Here is an 18,927-nt window from a genome sequence, read left to right on the forward strand (position 1 = left end):
AGCCCAGCACTGAGCCCTCTGCAGCATCTCCAGGGCTGGTGAGGAGGGTTCTGTTCTGTTGACACATGCTCTTTCCTCTTGAGAAGGAGTCCCTGAGGCAGATGCAGGTGAGGATCTCCTTGGGTATCGCTGTGTTTGCCATCCAGCTCTGTTTGGTTTAGGGATGAGGAGGTTCTCAGGAGGCCCTTTCAGTGACAGGGGTAAAATCGGTGTGTTGCTGCTTGTGACCCATCCGTGTGGGGAGCAGTCCTCCCTGGGGGGATGCAAGGTCTTTGCCAGGGCACTGACAAGCAGCACACACAGCAAATGTTTGATGGGTGTTGGAACCTTCCCCCATGCAACTTCTGTCTTCTCTTGTCTTTCAGAGATTGACCAGGGGAGCTGTGGTGACCCCGGGATCCCGGCCTATGGCAGGAGAGAAGGAGCCACCTTTCGCCATGGGGACAGTTTGAAGTTTGAGTGCCAGCCTGCCTTTGAGTTGAAGGGACAGAAAACAATTACCTGCCAAAAGAGCAGCCAGTGGTCTGCTCAGAAACCAGTTTGTGTTTGTAAGTCAGTGAGGAGATGGACCTAAAACATCTTTGCTGTGTGGTGAGGTGGTCACATAACCAGTGTGTGTGTGCTCCGTGCTGGATACCTGGGGCAGGGCTCTCGTGGTGAGCAGAGACAGCATCAAACTACAGTTTCACTTCACTGAGGCTGTGGGGAGACTTTGGTTTGGCTCTTCCCTCAGCAGAGAAGGGATGTGCAGCAGGAACCAGCACCCAGATGGATGGGCTTCTGCTGGGACTGTGTGCTCTCTCTGCTCTGCCCTGCCCCTCTGCCCTCCCCGTGTTCAGCTCTCTTCTGGAGAGAAAGTAGAGCTTTGGTGTCCAAGACAGGAGCAATGGACACAGGCACAGAAAGAGGAAGAATTCAGAAATTGATTCTATTTTTGGCCATTATCTGACAATATTCAGGCTTCCTGCTGCTGGACCTCAGTTTTTAATTTGTTGAATGAGTTCTCAGCACAAGCAGGAGATGCTGCTCTCAGGAGTGACTGAGGATGAAGTGTTCAGATGGAAATGGGAGTTCCAGGCACAGTCCCCGTTGGGTTTTAATGGCCTCACTGTCCTTTGAAGATGCATTGGGCAATCTGCTTTGAACTGAACCTCCTTTCAGAAACAACCTTGTGTTTGGTCATTACTAAGACTCACAAAAGCATCTTTTTTCCCCTCAATAGGTGACATGCAAACTCTGCTTTTGTTTGTCTCCTCTTTGTTTAGTTGGATGTGTTAAAGTCTGTGCCTTTGAACAGATGCTGTGGTGCAGGAAAACGAGGCTGAACCCAGCAAACAAACAGGGAAGGAAAATAGGGCTGAGTGAGGACAAAAGTGTGGGGGAAATGGATAGAGAGAGCAGGAATGGTAATTTTTAGCAGTGTGTAATCATGATGCAGATGGGTGGTACAAAATGCTTGTTTGTGGTGTGATGGCAGTTGATCTGTACCAAAGAGATTACACAGCTGAGGGAGAGCAAACCTGGTTACTGCAGGGCTGAGGCTGAGTGCTTCAGGGGCTGGGGGAGAAATGGGGGCTTTAGCATCCCTGCACTGGCAGTTCATGGGAGAACATGGGGAACTGGTTTCAAGTAAGTGCCTTTCTTTTCAAACACTAATTTAAGCTCTGAGCATTTGAGAAAATGTGTCTTTGGACAAAGAAAACAATTACCCTTGAGTTCTGCCTTTTCCAGATACTGTGATTCCCTTCCAGCTTGGTTTTCTCTGTAAAGCAAATCAGCTAAAGATGCTGATGAGGAAAACAGAGTTTTTTCTCTTTGAAGTGGGAAGAGTTAGACCCTTTCTTTGCTTAGTTGGAGGTGGTCTCAATTTCCCCAAAGTTCAGATGAATTTCAACAGCTGGTTGAGGCTCCTGCTGCTGGTTTTCAGTAAGGCTAAGCCATCATTTGTGCTTCATAGTAGGGCAGAAGGGAGACTTTGCAGTGAAGTAGGATGATTGTTTTTGTTGGTAAGCACTGAACAGGAGCATCAAATCCAGCCTCAGTTATCAGTCCCTGCAAAGCATAGAGCAGCCATGAATCTTTTGGTTAAAACAGTTCCATTGTATTCTGTCCTCAGTGCCACTCCAGCTTTGGCTACTTATGAATCAACAAGGCAACATGTAGGCAGTGGAAGAAGCATTTCGTAGCCCTGTCTACACCTTCACTCCCATGCCTTTAGTCTAGATGGCATCATGTTAGTGTGTGTGAATCAGGAAAGGTTACGTGATCAAATGTGTAACCTGGCCTGAAATCTGTAGTGGGATTAATAACAACTGTCTGTAAATGGTGGGAGACTGTTAAATGTAGCAGGCATGAAATGGGAAATGAAGTGACCTGGTTTCTGTGCCAGTAGCTGGAACGTGCAGGCAAGTCCCTGCTGCTGAGCCTGGCCTCAAACGAGTGCAGAGAGAGATGAAGCAGCTCGCTGTGCTGCATCCTGCTGCCCTGAGCTGATGATGTATGAGCAGGCAGAATTTCTTGTGCAAAAACTCATTTCCTGGGGCTTTGATGACAAAGCAACACAAAGGGTTCAAGTGATGTGTGTGCTTGTTGCAATGGCTTCTTAATTCGTGCCTGTCTGTGCCTTCATGATAACAGACCTTCCATCTTCATCCTCTTTGTTGTCATGGTGTCCCTCAGCTGTCCAGGGTGAGCACACAGGGCACTCCAGGAACTTTGCAAGACCTTCTTAGGCTGTGTCTTCTGCAAACCCTTCAGTGAGGAAGGGATCCCTGGCCTTGCTCTGTGTGTTCAGGTTATCTCTGAGGAGCTGAGATACCTGGATCTATACTGCAGCCTGGGAACCTGCAGGAATGTAGCTGGATGGGGCAGCACCATCATCCATCTGTCTGTGCTCCAGGCTTGGTGTCTGCTTTGGGCAGTGTGGGTGCCTGGGCATCAGTGAGGGCTGGATACTGAGAACCTCTCTTTTCTCCCTGCTCTGCAGCACCTCGTAGTGCTCAAATCACCTTCCTAATAACGTTGTTTGCTCTGACACTTGCATTTTCAAAGCTACAGGGCTGTGGTGTCTGTCAAAGGTTAGAGGAGTTCTCATAACCCAGGGTAAGCTGAGCCATTGCTGTCATGCAGAGCTGTGTTGATGGAAGGAGAGCAAAGTGGGCTTAGGAGAGGCTGTGCAGATAAACGTTACACCAGGAGAACCATTGTGCTCCTGAGCTCAAGTTTGTGCTCTGATGGTAGGAACTCATAAGGGGTACAACATTCCAGCTGCAGTCTACAGTTACCTGTGGCTGAGGAGATTATTGAGCTTATGAAAGAGGAACCAGCCCATCATTCCAGCTGTAACAGGAAGGTGGTGAGTTGTTGAGTTGCTGCAGCGAGGATGATGATGGTGTGGCTGAGGCGGCGGGAGCAGAGCGTTTCGCTGCTGCCATAACCTTCAGATAGGTGGTTGGAATTATGTTTAAAGCATAGGCAAGGGCTCACTAGCTGACTTTGTGTGAGGTATTGCAGTGGAAGGCCCTGCTACAAACCACTCTGCAACCAAAGTTCGTTTCACAAGGTTTATGTCTCCTTGCCAAGGAGAGCAAGAGCTGACACCCCGTCAGCAGGGGCACAGCGCTCTCAAAGCATTGCTACAGCAGTTGTCTCAGTCTTACAAGGTTCTTTGCTATTCCTCTCCAGCAGCTTCCCTTCCCTCCTCCTCCTCCTCCTGCATCCCTGCCCCTGTGGGCCTGTGACCTTCAGCTCCTGTGTTTGCAGCCTCAGCTGACTGGGTGACTCGCGCCGAGCAGTGCCGTCCTCGTACAGGCGACATCCCTGTGGTATCAACTCTCCTGGCAATACCTGTCCTTTGTAACCATCCCACTGAAGAAAGGCAAAGGTTTTGCCTTGCTTGAACTGTCTTCTGCCAGATGATCTGGTAGAATCCTCTCTGGAAACAGCTTATTTGCTGGTACAAGTTGAGATCACTGAGCTCAGGCTCTTGCAAACCTCAGGTTTTCTGGACCCGTCCCACGTTCTAAAGGGAAACAAAACCCAGTGAAAGGGAACAGCAGGTGCTTTGTGTTTGCAGGGCATCCAGCAAACCTGGGGGAGGGGGTTTCTGCACTGGAATGAGGGGGGTTTGTTTGGTATCCTGTGACTAGAGCTCCACAGAGACTGAGGGTAAATACACACGTGTGGATATTTAATTGGAGGGGCTGTGGTTTGAGTTGTGCTGTTTCACAATACTTCTGCACTCCTCCAGACACTTGACATCCCCTGACCTGACAGTCATTACAGGCTCTTGGTCTTGCTTTAACATCTTCATTAGTCTCCAGTGATGTTTTTGTTGTGTTGTTGGAAGCTCCCTTTGTATCACAGACCTGCTTAGAGCAGCAGTCACACACAACATCCCTCTAAACAAGCAGAAGGCATTTCCCTAAGCATTTCCAATTGAAATTGTGTTACATTGTGTGTTTTCTTCCCTGGCTTTGGGGCAGACATTATTCTTTCTTCCCTCCTTTTTCACTTGGAAGCCTCCACCACAGCCTGTTTCCCCTCAGCACCGTGCTCGTGGTTCTGTGCCTGCTGGCACTGGATGCTCTGCAGCCTCATTGCAAAGGCTGCAGTGACTCTCACACCAAACTGGGCACCAAGGAGATCCTTTGCTTTGTGGAGAGTTGCCTTTGGGTGGGCTCCACTGGGAGACTGACACAGCCCAGGATCCCCTGTTCATTCCATGGGTGTGCAGCACTAACACAGTCATCCTCTTCAGAGGCATTACAGTGTTGTGCATTGTCCCAGTGTCCTGAACAGTTCATTTTCCTTCATAGCAGCATAAAACCTCTCTTCTCTGGAGTGGTAATTATGCCTTTTTTATGTTGTTAGTCCCTTATTGGCCTGCTCTACCTGCTGAATAGTCTTAGCTGCCCTTTGTAGCGATTACAGCTGGTGGCTCTGAGCAGAGCAGGTAACCTTCAGGATGAGGAGCTGCAAATGCAAAGTGCAAGAAGTGTGTTTTCCCAGTGATGTACTGAGCACAGCTGTGTCATTTCATATCACTTGACAAGGTTTCTGTTTAGCTCCAAATTCAATTGTCAATTGGTCCTCACATTCTTTCTGGCTTTCTTCTCTTTTCTTCTTTTCCCTGGCTGCTGTTTGCAGTCCATGAGGAGCCAGCTGGAGAAAAGTCTGTCTCACAGAATGGTGGGGGGTGGAAGGGACCTTTAGAGTTCATCCAGTCCAACCCCCCTGCTAAAGCAGCTCCCACCTAGATCAGGTCACACAGGAACGTGTCCAGGTGGGTTTGGAAACCTCCAGAGGAGCCTCCACACCCTCCCTGGGCAGCCTGGGCTGGGGCTCCCTCACCCCACAGTCAAATACTCTTTCCTTATGTTTAAATAGAACTTTTTGTGTTCCAGCTTCTTGCTGGACCATGAAGGATGATAAAAACACAGTTTGCCTTTTTAAAAGCAGTATCTTTTGAACAGAGAGTGTTTAACCCTTGGAGCAGTGCACTGGAGGCAGTGGTGGGTCCTCTGTAGCTGAGTGTTTGTGAAGTGAGATTGGACACTGTCCTGGGGCTCTGTAGGAACCAGGAGTTGTTTTCTAGCCTGTGAGAAGGAGGTGGGGAGGAAGATGATCAGAATGATCCTTTATTGTCCAATAAGTCATTAATCAGAAGTTCCAGCAAGTTCCCTGTTCAAGGAGTTGATGCTTTTCTTCATTATAAAGGAGGTGTTTAGGCTTTTGAACTCAAGGCTGTCATTGTGCTGATGAAACCCCATCCCTTGTGTGCTCCTCATCTTATTTCCTCTGTTCTGCATTCCTCTTACCCTCTGCAGTGCTGCTGGAACAGTTTATGTAACTCACAGAATGTTTCTCCCTCCTGCTGTAAACAGGTTTCCTTTCTCTGGCTGACTTTGGACTCCTTTATCTGCCTGTAGCTACAGTTGCTTTTAGTGGATTCTGGAACTTCAGGGCTTCCAGTAAATGTTGTTTCTGAGCTTTTTTGCCAGCTGGGTTTGGTGGATTTCTTTGGTTGATGTTTTTATGAAGCACCTGATGTCATGGCAGAGACATGCTCTGTAGTCATCTCTGCCAGACAAGCTGGGAAAGGGAACTGGTAGCTAACCTTAACTACCAAAACACATCCCCTCTGGCCTCTGCAGAGCAGCCTCCCACATCCTGGGCTGGTGCAGCTGAAAACCTGCCAAGAACTGTGCTCCTGGCCCACTGAGGCCGTGTCCAGGGCTTAGATGGTTCCTGCACCTGCAGGAACGTGTCCTTCAGGACTCACTAACACCTTCTGCTCGCTCTTGGTCTGGATCAGAGCAGCAAATGGGTGGTGAAAGGCTCCTTATCTTCAGTCTGCTCTCCTGTGTCACTGAGATCCAGTCTTTCCCTGGCAGTAGGGAAGCCAATTAAATGCAGGCAGGATTACCCTGATCTCTATACACATGTGGGATTTGTAGCTTTTGTTAACAACCTTGTTTCATGGTTGCAGCCATCTAAGACCATTCCCTTCTTAATTTGAAGCAGGGCACTCTTCCCTCAAAGCTCTTGTTCTGCATTGCAGCCCTGGTTTATCAGAGCACTGAGATTTCAATGTTTGCTTAAGTAGACATAGATGCTGAAGTACTGTGTTGGGCAGGAATGCACTTAAGCACCTCCTTAATGACAATGAATTGGGTTGTAATTGTCCTCCAGGAATTTTTGTGCTGTAACCTATATGAAAACTTTCCCTTTCTGACTTTATAAGAGAACTGCTTAGTCAGTTCTGGCTGCTCTCCTTGGGAGCTGTCTCAAGCTGCACATCTTGCAGCGTGCTGCTGCTTCTCAATTGAGCTGCAACGTTTCCCTTGGTGTCTACATCTAAGGAAAGCTGATCTTCACCTGGGGCAAACCAGGAGCCTGTATGCTGCTTCATTACTTTGTCAGTGAGTTGTGGCTGGCAGTTGCAGAGCCAGGAGAAGCAGCTTCATGCTGTGAGCTGCTGCTCATGAGCTCCCTTGGTTCAGGGCTTGGGCTACGTGTGCAGCCAGCCTGGGCCAGCGGGAAGGTTGCAGAGATGAGGCTGTAGTGGTGACCCAGCAGATGTGGGAAGCTCTCAGTCCTCAGCAGGGATGCTGCTCCTTGCAGAGAGCCTGCACGTGGGGGGAGCCACTTTGAAGGACTCCATGGTGGTGTCAGGTCCTGGCCTCCCAGGGGTGCTCCAGCTGCGCTCTCAGCGCTCATCAGGAGGATGTTGGTTTATTGGGTTGTCTCTGTGCTGCTTGTTTTACTGATTGAATCAGTTGAACTGTTACCCTTGATAGGTTTTCATGCTGCTATAAATGAGCTGTCCTGTGCCAAGGCATCTGTCCATATTCCTGACAGCAATTGCTCAGCGTGATGGTTCCATCTCCTTGCAGGAGTCTGTATCTGAAATGACACTTAACTGGTTCCATCAGGCCTTGCCCTGTCTCTGTGTCCAAAAAACAAGAATGGGGTGTGCATTATGTTGCCATCTTCAATCTGTTCTACAGAAAAGCTCCCTTATGCCTGCCTTATTTTGTTTTAATGCTCTACATGTGGGTTTGTCTGGAAAGCTGAGGTGGGACGTTTCCAGTTTGCAGGTGGAGTTGATGCGACTTTATCTTCAAGTCTCTTCCCATTGCTCTCCACAAGCAGAGCTTCACATGTGGCTGAACCTACCCACACCCCCCTCTGCTGCACTTAATCACTGCTGTGCTGCTCCTGGCACCACACCAGCAGTTCCAGGCCTTGGGGGGTGCTTTACCCTTCCTGGTGATAGAGCAGCTCCGTGTGCCGGCACCGAGGAGAGCCACGGTGAGCCCCGGCCTGTTGCAGCCTCCAGTCTGCAGGAGATGAATGAGTTGCAGCAGTTGGCAGGCAGCCCCAAGCTCTGCAGCAGAGGAAGGATGCTCTGCTAAACCAGGAAGGCAGCAAAACGGGGACAAGTGCAGAACAAAAGCAGCGACAGCGTTGGGGCTTGTGCCAAAAAGCAGCGATTTAACCCCCGTCGTCTTGTTCCCCAGAGAGGCTGCAGGGAGGAGGAGAGTTCCCTTAAAATAAGCAGGGGCACAGAGAAAGGAGCTTGTCTTTGTGCAGAAGACACAGATCACCTTCTGAGTAACAGATGGCTGCAGGACCTGTGGCAGCCCAGCAGCCCAACACTGTCCTAGCGAGGGTCAGCATCTTCCAGTCAGTTCAAGAAACTTATTCCTGGTGCCACAGTCACTGTTCCTGTTCTGAGAGGATAGGAATGAAACCCACTTCAGTACTGTAGCACTCCTCTGTGTGTGCAGAAGCTCCTGTGCAGTCTTTTAAGTTCACTGATGATGTTTTCCTCAAGATCTGGTACCCAGAACCTGCCTTGCTGGCAGGGACAGCTGCTCCAGCAGAGGAAGCTGCAGAATTTGTTGCTCTGAAGTACAGAAAAGTTCTCCCAGTTAATATTTGCTCTAGACTTCCATCTCCCACTTGGCCTGTTGGTGCCTCAGGGGTTTTGATAGAAGGAAGATGCTTTGTGATGCAGATGTGTTTGTTGAAACAGCAGTTTACAGCAAGAGGAAGGTACAAAATGTAAAGCTTGGAAGCTTGAGCAGTGTCCTGAGCTTCCAGCACTGTGAGCTATTTGGGACATATGCCTCTCTGAGCCAGGCATGCCAGTTATTAACCAGGCTCCTGCTGAGGTCCTGCTTTTCCAGTCCATCAGCAAGCTGTGCCTAGAGGAGAGATCTTAAAAAGCAAAGGTAAGGCAGAAAATCCGTTACTGTCTTCAAGCTCTCTCCCAAGTGGTCAGAGGCTGTGGGAATGGTGGCCAAAAGCTGAGAGAGAAGTCAGGATCTCTTACTGTTTCCATGGAGACTGAAGTTATGACAGTGATTCCCTGCTTGGTTTTCAGCTCCTGAACCTGGTGCCTCCCCTGTTCCCTTGGGGTTGCTGGTGTGCAGCTCTGCCCAGGATCAGCCCTGGACTCTGGTGGGCAGGATGAGCAGAGGTGCAGTGCCTGGGGCCATGGCCAGGAGAAGCAAGAGGTCTGTGAGAAAGCAGGACCTTGAGAAGGCACAAGAGAAGCAAGTTATCCTTGCTTCTCCCAACCAGGCAAATGCAGAAGCTGCTCCTGGCTGAAGGTGCAGAAACAGACAGCTGTGAATCCCTGTTGGATGCCTTCACACTGAGCTCAGCCACCAGCATCACACCCTGGGGGCCATGGGCAGTGCCCTCAGGCCACAGCCACGTGGCTCAGCTTTCTACAGCAGGAACCAAGGAGCTGTTTCTTCACTCTCCTACTGCTCTAAATGAAGGCAGAGCCTTGATAATGTTTGTGATGAGTTGAAGAAATGCCATGTACTGAGTGAGTGGTGCAGGGGTCTCACTGGCTGGGGGAGGTGCTGTGTCTGCTGGCTGTTGCTGGGATGTGTTCTGCTGTATTTAATAAAGCCATGGTTTTTTCCCTTATTGCTTTTGCAGTGCTCAGTGAGTAACAATCATTGACAAAGGTCAGCAGAGGCTTAGATCCTACGCTCTGCACATCGTGGGATGTCCTTTGATAACATTTAAGAACAACTCTAATAAATATTCATTTCAGTGTCTCAGCTGAAGGCCTCAGTCACAGACCCTCCCAGCTCAGTGATGCTGACAGGCTGCAGGCAGCAGGGATGACCTCTGCCTGTCACATTGCCAGGGACTGCTCACTCCTCAGGGCACTTTGCTCCTGACTATCACAGATGCACAAAACAGCACGAGACAGGTAGCAGTCAGCTGTCTTCCACCTTTCTTGGCTACTATCATCTTTGCTCTGACAGCACACTTCACTGTCTGGGACATAAAGAGCTTCTGCTTTTACCCAAGTGTCCAGCAAAGCACTTGTGAGGAAGCAGAGGCTGAAGTGGATCTGGGCCAGCACTGTCCAGTGCAGCCCTGGCCCCAAACCCCTTTCAGGCTGAAGAAAACCCTCTGCTGCTTAAAAAGATAAAGGAAATCTTTGTGTCACAGGCACCATGATCTTCTTAATCAGCCTTCTGGATGAGTTGTCAGCACCTTGGATGCTCTGGGAGGTGAAGCTGAGCTCCAGGCTGCTGTCCTGCCATGGCAGTGACTTGAGACATAGATGTGTGGGACAGTGCCCTTTGTCCTGCAGCTTGGCTGCCTCCTACACTTGTTATTTGATGGCAAATCCAAGCTGTCCTTTACTTCCCTGCAGTGGGGACTTGGGGGCTTTTCATCTGTTGCTTTTTCATCTGTCATTTTGTTTCATCTAGCAAAGGTTAATTTTCTATTCTTGCCCCACTCTGCTCCTCTTTCTTTTGTCAGCAAGTTCTTTGTTGTTGTGAGTTCCTGGAACGAGGCGCCAGCGCTGTGCTGTAATAGCTGTGCCAGCAACTGCACCTCTCTTGCTGGCTCTGTGATGCTGCAGGTCCTGGATGAATGCTAATTCACCACTTTGGATTTAAAAACTTAGAGGAGACACAGAGCTGCTGGGAGGGGTTCCTCTGCTGAGACGTTGCTGTGTGCAAATGCATTTCTTTTCAGTGACTGTTCCTAGGCAGATTATCCCGAGCTTATGCTGACACAATTCTATGACAGCATCCCTTGATATTTCAGCATCTAGTAAAGAGCCCAAATCCTGAGGATATTTTGCAGTTTGTTTTCTCTTTAATCTGTTCTCTTCCTTGCCAAGAGCAGGAAATAGATTGGGTGGCTCTTAGCCTTGATAACGTCATGGTAACGTCCATCTTATTTGATCTAAACCCATTAAGCACTGAGGGAAGACAGAGGGAAAATAACAGAGGGAGGGTGAGCACTGAACCAGATAATTGTGTAAATGCCAAACTAAAACCAATCTCATCCTCTGTGCAATGTCCTTTTGCCAGGAATTAGAGAGATGTGTGTTCCAAGTGGGGGGTTTGACCAAGGGTGATGGTGGGGAAAGAGATGAGTAAGGTGAACACACATCATACATCACAAGTCTTGGGTGGGTACCACTCAAAAGGCAGCTTTGCTCTTTGAAATGAATGAACCTTGTCAGCTGAAATACAGTATATATTGAAATCCCTTGACAGCTAAACATTTTGTTCTCATATGCACCCTTCCCCTCAACTTCAAGGCTGGTTTGAGCTTGTTTTCCTGGGCATGGCAGTCTAGTTTGATGCCTCTTGTTGGTAACACATCGGCCCAGCAGAAGTCAGTGATTTATTTGTGATGGGAAGAGGAGCTTCCCCTACCCCTGAGCTGCAGCTTGCAGCCTGCCAACGCTTGCTCTGCCCTCTCCCAAACTCCTGGCACTTGAGGGAAGCTTGGGAAGGGTCTCTTTGCTTTCTCAGTGCAGCAAAGTCACAACCAAACCCAAACAGGAACCTTCATTTTGTACAGCTCGTTTGCCCCAGGTATAAGCAGCCCAAAGAGAACAGACAAAAGGCAAATTGACTCACAGCTCCTCAGACACGTTGGCAGTTTATTGATAGAGGATACAGATATTTAGTGCAGGATGGAGCTATCTAAATGCAGTGGGACTGGCCAGCACAGCTGAGGCCTGTGGGTGGAAATTGCATTGAGCAAACAGAAAGGTGAAGCAGAAGTGCAGGTTTGAAAGCAATTCTTGAATAGCCTGCACTGCACTCAGATTTGATCTGCAGTTTACCCAGCACTTGAGAGTGAAAAGCTTGGCTAGGGATAGCAGCAGAGAGATCTGTGTGGGGCAACAGCAGATTCCTTACCTCAGGTTTTGCAGGTTGTGCCGAGTTGTGGCCACACCAGGAGATGTTCTTGGTGTGAACTTGTGTAGTGCTGGTGTCATTTTGCACTAGCCTGCAGTCAGACATTTGGTTCTTGTGGAGGTTTCCTCTCAGGGACATGCAGGAGAATTCACCTGCAAAATACCAAACCCCCACCTGGCTGAGTGACCTTCTGATGGTGCAATGAAAGAATCCCATGGCCTGCTGAGCATGGTGCACAGCCCACAGCAGTGCAGGGGGCTGCAGCCATGGCAGAAGGGGAGATACTGTGCCAGGATGGAAACCTGCAAATTAAAGCCAGGGCTGGAGACTGCTTTGAAGTCACTTCTTCCCTGTGCAGATAAATCACTGACATGCAGCAGTGAATGGAGCACTGAGCCCTTCCTTTGTGTGGTTGTCTCTGAGAAGCAAAGCAGTTGGGAATACACAGGAATCACCCAGCTTGAGGGGTGGAGGGGAGGGGGAGCAGCTCAGAGGAGCACCCTGCTGCATGATTGATGGTGGTTTCTCATTGCAGTTTCCTGCTTTTTCAACTTCACCACCCCATCTGGGATTGTGCTGTCACCAAATTACCCTGAAGAATACGGAAGCAGCTTGCACTGTGTCTGGTTAATTATAGCTAAGCCCGAGAGCAGGATTCACTTGGCTTTCAATGATTTTGATGTGGAGCCTCAGTTTGATTTCCTAGCTGTGAAGGATGGTGGCACTGCTGAATCTCCTGTGCTTGGGACCTTCTCAGGAAACCAGATCCCCTCCTCCCTGACCAGCAGTGGTCACGTAGCCAGGCTGGAGTTCCAGACCGACCACTCCATGGAGAAGAGAGGCTTCAACATAACCTTCACCAGTAAGTGCCTGATGCTTCCTTCTGCTTCTGCTTTCAAGCTCTAAACTCTTGTCAGGGGCAAACAGGCAAGAGTTTGATCTCAGTAAAACCCTTGTAATTCCAGATTAAGTCTGCAAATTGGGGATTAATTCAGATGTGCAGTTGAGTGCTTGAGGATTGGTTTGAAGCTCAGAGCTAATGGCACAGCTTCTTTCTCACTGAGCATTGTCCAGTGGTGAGAGAAACAGTTTGGCCTTGGATGGTCTGTCCACAGAGCAGCCCTGGTTGCTGTTCTCAGCCCACGGTGTGCTGTGTTAGGTGGGTGTTCTGCTTTCCCTCTCTGTGCCTGCTCACTGAGGTGAAACAATGCAGGTGAGGGAGAGCTCTTAGCTCTTGGATGGTTGCATTCATCAGTCAGTGCTAGCCTGGGTTGCTGCCACCTAAAAGCACATGAGACTGAAGAGAAAGGAAAGCTTCCAGCAATGCCTTATGATATAAAGCCTTGAAACCACCACCAGATGTATTTGGCTTCACATAAGTCTGGTCTTCAAATCTCAAATGAATGCTCTGGTAATTTTATCCCTGTATTGTTCTGTAATTTGCCAAGGAGCCTTTCTTAAACCTCTTCAGCAGAACTGATAAATGGTTCTGTTAGAGCAGCCTTTAGTGGCACAGCTAAATTAAAAACCTTTCTAGCTGTGGTTGCAAATCCTCTATTGAAAATAGTAATAATAATATCAGAGGTCTTAAGGAATCATTTGCCACGTGGCAGCAGGCTGGAGGCTCATCAGATGAGGTAGAATCACATACCCAGCGTTGGGTCCTGTGAGGAGGGAGACTGGTGCCTGCAGTGTGCATCCCTAAAGCATTAGCTGCCCATGTCAGGAGTTGGGGCTGTCTCCTGTATGAAGGTGGTTTTGAAAGCAGATATTTTGTTGTTGTAAATGACTCTCAAGTACACATGGCTTAATGTGCTCTGACTGCTGGAGCTACCAAAAGGGAGCTCCTGAATCCCTCTCAGACACTTACCACCAAGCTTCAGTTTAGTACAAGAGAGGAGACAAAATACTGCTGCAAGGGACAGATAGCAGAGCATGAGGAACAGATTCAGCCTGTGTTTTCCCCTTCAGCAATATATATAACACAAAGTATTATAAGAGTAACTGTGCCCTGTAAGAAACCCAGAGCTCGTCAGGGACTGGTCAAGTGCATGAGAGATTCTAAAAGCATGTGTGTGTAATTAATCTGGAGGCTTTAATCTTTAACACACTGCTCATCTCTGAAGAGCACCTCCTAGCACATGAAGGTACAGTACATAATTATGCACTTAATGGAGAATGAAGGCTACAGGCTTCCTTTCTGGTGGGGTGACTGGCCTAGTTTGGAACTGCTGGGAAAGAACAGGCGTTGGCACAGCCTCCTGCCTCTGCAGTTCCATGTGCAGCTTTGCCACACCTGGAAAGGTGACTGCTGTGTGCCCATCTTATCCTAGTAATGGTGACAAGCAAGGGTGGCAACTACATGGCACTCAACCATAGAATGTGCTGAGAGGAGCCTTCTATTTAACCCCAGGACCTTACAGCTTCCATTTCTTTCTCACTAGCAGCTAGCTGATGTCCCCTTGCTGCAGGTGTGTGCACTGTGGTGTGTTCAGGGATTTAAAAAACTCTTTATTTTGAGTAGCTGTGTATTTTCAGAGTGAAAAAGTGGCTGAGAAGATAATTTGTCTGTCCAGGCTGGTTTCTGGCAGCTGTTACTGCTGTATCTCAGCACCTCTTGAATGCAGTTGGTTTTAATCTCACCCGTCATCTAGCAGCTTGCAAATGAGCATCTGCAGCAGAGGCAGGGGACAGAAAAATAAGTGACTTCAGCTAGATGGACAGTGGGAACACATATTTGGGTGTCTTAGCAGTTTGGAGAAGAGGGGACATGGTTTCTGCCACTGACTGACTCATCTGTGTGGAACACAGTGGCTTTGGTGGGCCAAGCTCAAGTCCCTGCTCTTTGGTGAGGAAGGTCTGCTGTCCAGAGGCAAGGACAAGTCTTATTGACTCCTGCTTTCAGCTGGGATAGAGTTAATTTCCTCCCCAGCAGCTGCCCCAGGGCTGTGGTTTGGGGTGATGCTGGAGAGAATGTTGATGGCACAGGGGTGCTGGGTCACTGCTGAGCAGGGCTGCAGCATCAAGGCTCTTTCTGCTCCTCAGCCTGTCCCAGCAGTGAGTGGAGGGGGGAGGCTGGTGTGTGCACAAGGAGCTGGGAGGGAGCATGGCCAGCACAGCTGACCCCAGCTAGCCCCAGGGCTGGTCCACAGCACAGGAGTGGTGCCCAGTGTGGAAACTGGGGGTTGGTGGGAGGGGGGTCACTGCTGGAGCATCGATCAGCGAGTGGGAGCAACAGCCTTGGGCAGCACTTGCCTTTGCTTCTCCTAATTCCTGTTATTATACTTCACTCTTCTTACTGTGATTGTATTTTGATTTAGTTGTTCCACTTGTCCTTATCTTAACCCAGGAGGTTTGATTTTCCTTCCCAAGCCCCCATCCCATGGGAGCTGTGGGGAGGGCACTGGCTGAGGCGCTGCCTGTGCCGAAACCACAACGCCACAGCAAAGACATGAAAGTCTAGCTCAATTCCTATATTTGTGGTCCAAGATACTTGTTTCCCCTCTGTGTAATCCAACAAGAAGTCACTCCCCTTCTGTTCCCCTTCCCTCTCAGCATTTAGGCACAACGAGTGCCCCGACCCCGGAGTGCCCGTGAACGGAAAGCGGTTCGGGGACAGCCTGCAGCTGGGCAGCTCCGTGTCCTTCCTGTGTGACGAGGGCTTCATCAGGACCCACGGCTCAGAAACCATCACCTGCATCCTGAAGGAAGGAAATGTGGTGTGGAACAATGCAGTGCTCAGATGTGAAGGTAAGTTTGATCATCTTCCCTCCTTGTTTGTGTGCGTGCACCCTGGAGAGAGAGAGGACCGTCCCTTTGTGTCTGGGGGGAAAGGATGATAGTTTTGTCTTAGCAAGGTCCTGGCCAGATAACCCACAGCAAAGGTGTCCAGTGCTGCTCTTTTGGGAGGTCTTTTGCCAGCATAGAGGCAAGAAGCATTTGTTGTTGAGAGCTGAGGTGGAACTGGACTCAGCTTCTGGGTGACAGCCAGGCTTGCCCATCACTCTGGCAGGGGGTGTGCAGAGGGGGTGTCAGTGCAGTAATCACTGAGCACTGAACTTGTTTTCTGCTGTATTTTGTTCTTTGGGGACTGTTTTTATTAGCTCAGCTCTTGTTCCAACAGGTGTTTCTGTAATAACATTCATAAAGGGCTTTGGTTGACTGGTGACTAAAAGCTTCCCTGCAGCTCCTGTCATGGAGGGGATGAGAGAACAGAGGAAGGAAGATACATGGCAATGTGTTTTCAGCCTTGATTCTCCATAGACATGACATGTAAAACATTTGTGTAATGACAGATCTGTACTGTGAAAAGTGGACTCTCTGCTGCAAATGCACCTCCCACACCTCCAGTGCCTTTGCCAGCCTGGTGCAGCAGTTCTGTCTGATGGACTCTGGCACTCCAGAGCCAGGAACGTTGCCTTTACATCTCTTTGCCACAACAGCCACGACAACCAACCCAGGAATAAGGCAGATGGGTGAAGTTAAAGGCTTTAATACCAGTTTCAAACCTTTCCCCAGTCCTTTAAAGCTTCCAGTATGGAAAAGAGAAGTGAAGAAGGAGCTCATTAGAAGTGAAAAGTCTCCCTCTGTGCCCAGGGAAGTGATGCCACTGGTGTTTACAGCCATTGGAACAAGCCCTGTGCTGTTGAGCAGTTCTGTAGTAGAAATAGTCTCAGTAACTGCTCATGCTGTTTGAGCTGATGGGCAGCAGAAACCTCTTCATCTAATCCATTGTCTTCCAGACTGAAAGGAGAGTCAGTTGTGTCCAATAACTGCAATCTAAGAAGAAACTGGACACTTTCCCTGTTCTTGTGTTGTTTTTCTCCTGTTGACAACAAGACACCTGTAGTTTAGATTCACAGTTTCTGTTACTTTTCCCAACCATGAGCCTTTAACTTTGTGCATCTCTGAGTGTAGAAGGGGAACATATTAAAGCAATATACTTTTTAATCAACTCTCATCTTTGGAAGCTTTGATAACCTTGTGCCATTAACTTGGGCCTTTTTTCTGTGTGATCACAGTGCTGGTTGCTTTGACTCTCCCTTCAGTGTGCACTTGGTTAAGTGTACATTTTAATTAGCCTTTTTAAGCAAGGAGGAAGGGTGTAGATTAAAGTGCTGTTTAGTGCTTGAAAAAATTAATGGGAAAGAAAGAGACCTGGAAAAAAGGGTTGAAAGATGGATAGGAATCCTGTCAGGAAATTATGCAGCTTGAGGGCAGAGAGGAGCCTCTTGTTGGAAAATAATTGGTCCAGATCCAGTGGAGAGCAATTGACTTTCATCTGGCATCTTTCAGATCAGCAGGGAGGGGGTCAGAGCCAGACCTAGGCAGGTATTTAAGGTCATGTCAAGTGTGGATTTTGTGGGTTGGCTCTGGGTTGGTGCTTCAGCAATTGCTCTGCAGGAGCAGGATCCCCTTGGTCCCTGTTGGCAATAAATCAAACATGAGCTGGTGATGTGCCCTCGTGGGCAAGAAGCCAATGGCATCCTGGGGGCAGCAGGGTGAGGGAGGTTGTGCTGCCCCTCTGCTCTGCCCTGCTGAGGCTCATCTGGAGTCCTGTGTCCAGTTCTGAGCTCCCCAGCTCAGGAGAGACAGGGAACTGCTGGAGAGAGGCCAGTGCAGGGCCACCAAGATGCTGAGGGGCTGGAACATGTGTGTGAGGAGGAAAGGCTGCAGCCCTGGGGCTGTTCAGCCTGGAGAAGAGAAGCCTGAGCTCAGGGGGCCCTGATCATAGAATCATCAGTCCCTGAAAGGTGGGTGTCAGGAGGCTGGGGCCAGTCTTTGCTCTGTGGTGGCCAGGGACAGGACAAGGGGTGATGGAAATAAGCTGGAACACAAACAGTTCCCCTGGCACAGGAGGAGCAAGTCCTTTGGTGCTGAGCTGAGGGAGCCCTGGCCCAGGCTGCCCAGGGAGGGTGTGGAGGCTCCTTCTCAGGAGGTTTCCAACCCCACCTGGACACGTTCCTGTGCCCCCTGAGCCAGGGGAAGCTGCTGGACCTGGGGCTGGGGCTGGAGCAGCTCTGCAGTGCCCTTCCAGCCCCCAGCATTGGAGGTTTCTGTAGTCCTTGAGGACTGAGCTGGCAGTGTGATGGGACAACAGGCTGATGTGCCCTGCAGGAGCTGCTGAGGGCTGTGACAGGTCACGCTGCCACGTGAGATGTGTGTGACCAGCACCAGGGACTTAACTCAGCAGTACAGGAAAAAAACACCTGGTGATGGATCCTGTCAAGTGCTGAGCAGGAGGAACAAAGTCACAGGAACACACACGCCTTTGGGCTCTTCAGAGGACAATACCTGGCAGTTATTTAGGGCCACAGGATTTTGTGCCTCTGCTCCATCAGATCCAGTGTCCTTTTACCAGACAAAGATAATCATGTGCCTTCAGCTGGTGCTGATGACACCAGGGACCACGATGTGCAAGAAATGCCATCGTCTGGGGGTGTCCCTTGTGGCAGAAAAGACGTGACTTAATTACCACAGGTAGGAAAGATTTTGTGGCACCTGCAGCTACTGAAATGCAAACTGACCTTGCAGCTGTCTCAGGCTTTCTATCTAATAATGATTATTGCACCCTGTCCTCTTAGAGTCACTGCACAAGGGCAGGCTACAGACTCTCACAGGCACAGTAGCAGGCTGCTGCATTTTCAGTTTAAGCTGAGGAGGCAATTTCTTACCAGCTGCTGTTGTTGTTTCACCAGGTTCTGGTTGTTATTAACATGTGGGGAACAAAACTGCATGAAAGGCAACAAAGCTGGGGAGGGGGCTGGAGCACAAGGGTGCTGGGAAGGGGCTGAGGGAATGGGGGTGTTGAGCCTGGAGAAGAGGAGGCTGAGAGGAGACAGCAGCACTCTGCAACTACCTGACAGGAGGTTGGGAGTCAGGTGGGAGTAGGTCTCTTCTCTCCAGTAGTGAATGACAGGACAAGAGGAGATGGGCTGGAGTTGCCCCAGGGGAGGTTGAGGCTGGAGCTGAGGCAGAGCTGTTTCCCTGAGAGGGGTGTCAGCCCTGTGCCAGGCTGCCCAGGGCGCTGGGGCAGTGCCCAGCCCTGGAGGGATCCCAAAGCTGAGGTGCTGAGGGCTGTGGGTGGGTGCTGGGCTGGGCAGGGTGAGGCCAGGGCTGGGACTTGCATCATCTCACCAGCCTTTTCCAACTGAAATAACTGTGGTTCTGAAGCTATAGCACAACAGGACAGTGCCACCTGGCAGAGAGGGCTCCACCT

General features: G+C 49.6%; 1 protein-coding gene across 1 annotated transcript in view; it reads left to right on the top strand.

The window, feature by feature from the left end:
* The window catches only part of CSMD2 (CUB and Sushi multiple domains 2), a 273,888-nt gene that overhangs the window by 152,314 nt on the left and 102,647 nt on the right, over positions 1–18,927 (top strand). The window contains exons 13-15 of the mRNA XM_062014368.1: positions 366–548; positions 12,244–12,570; positions 15,264–15,458. Coding sequence (XP_061870352.1) covers positions 366–548; positions 12,244–12,570; positions 15,264–15,458 — 705 coding nt within the window. The remainder of the gene's footprint in view (positions 1–365; positions 549–12,243; positions 12,571–15,263; positions 15,459–18,927) is intronic.

This window comes from Colius striatus, chromosome 24 (genome assembly GCF_028858725.1).
Source record: "Colius striatus isolate bColStr4 chromosome 24, bColStr4.1.hap1, whole genome shotgun sequence".
NCBI lineage: Eukaryota > Metazoa > Chordata > Aves > Coliiformes > Coliidae > Colius > Colius striatus.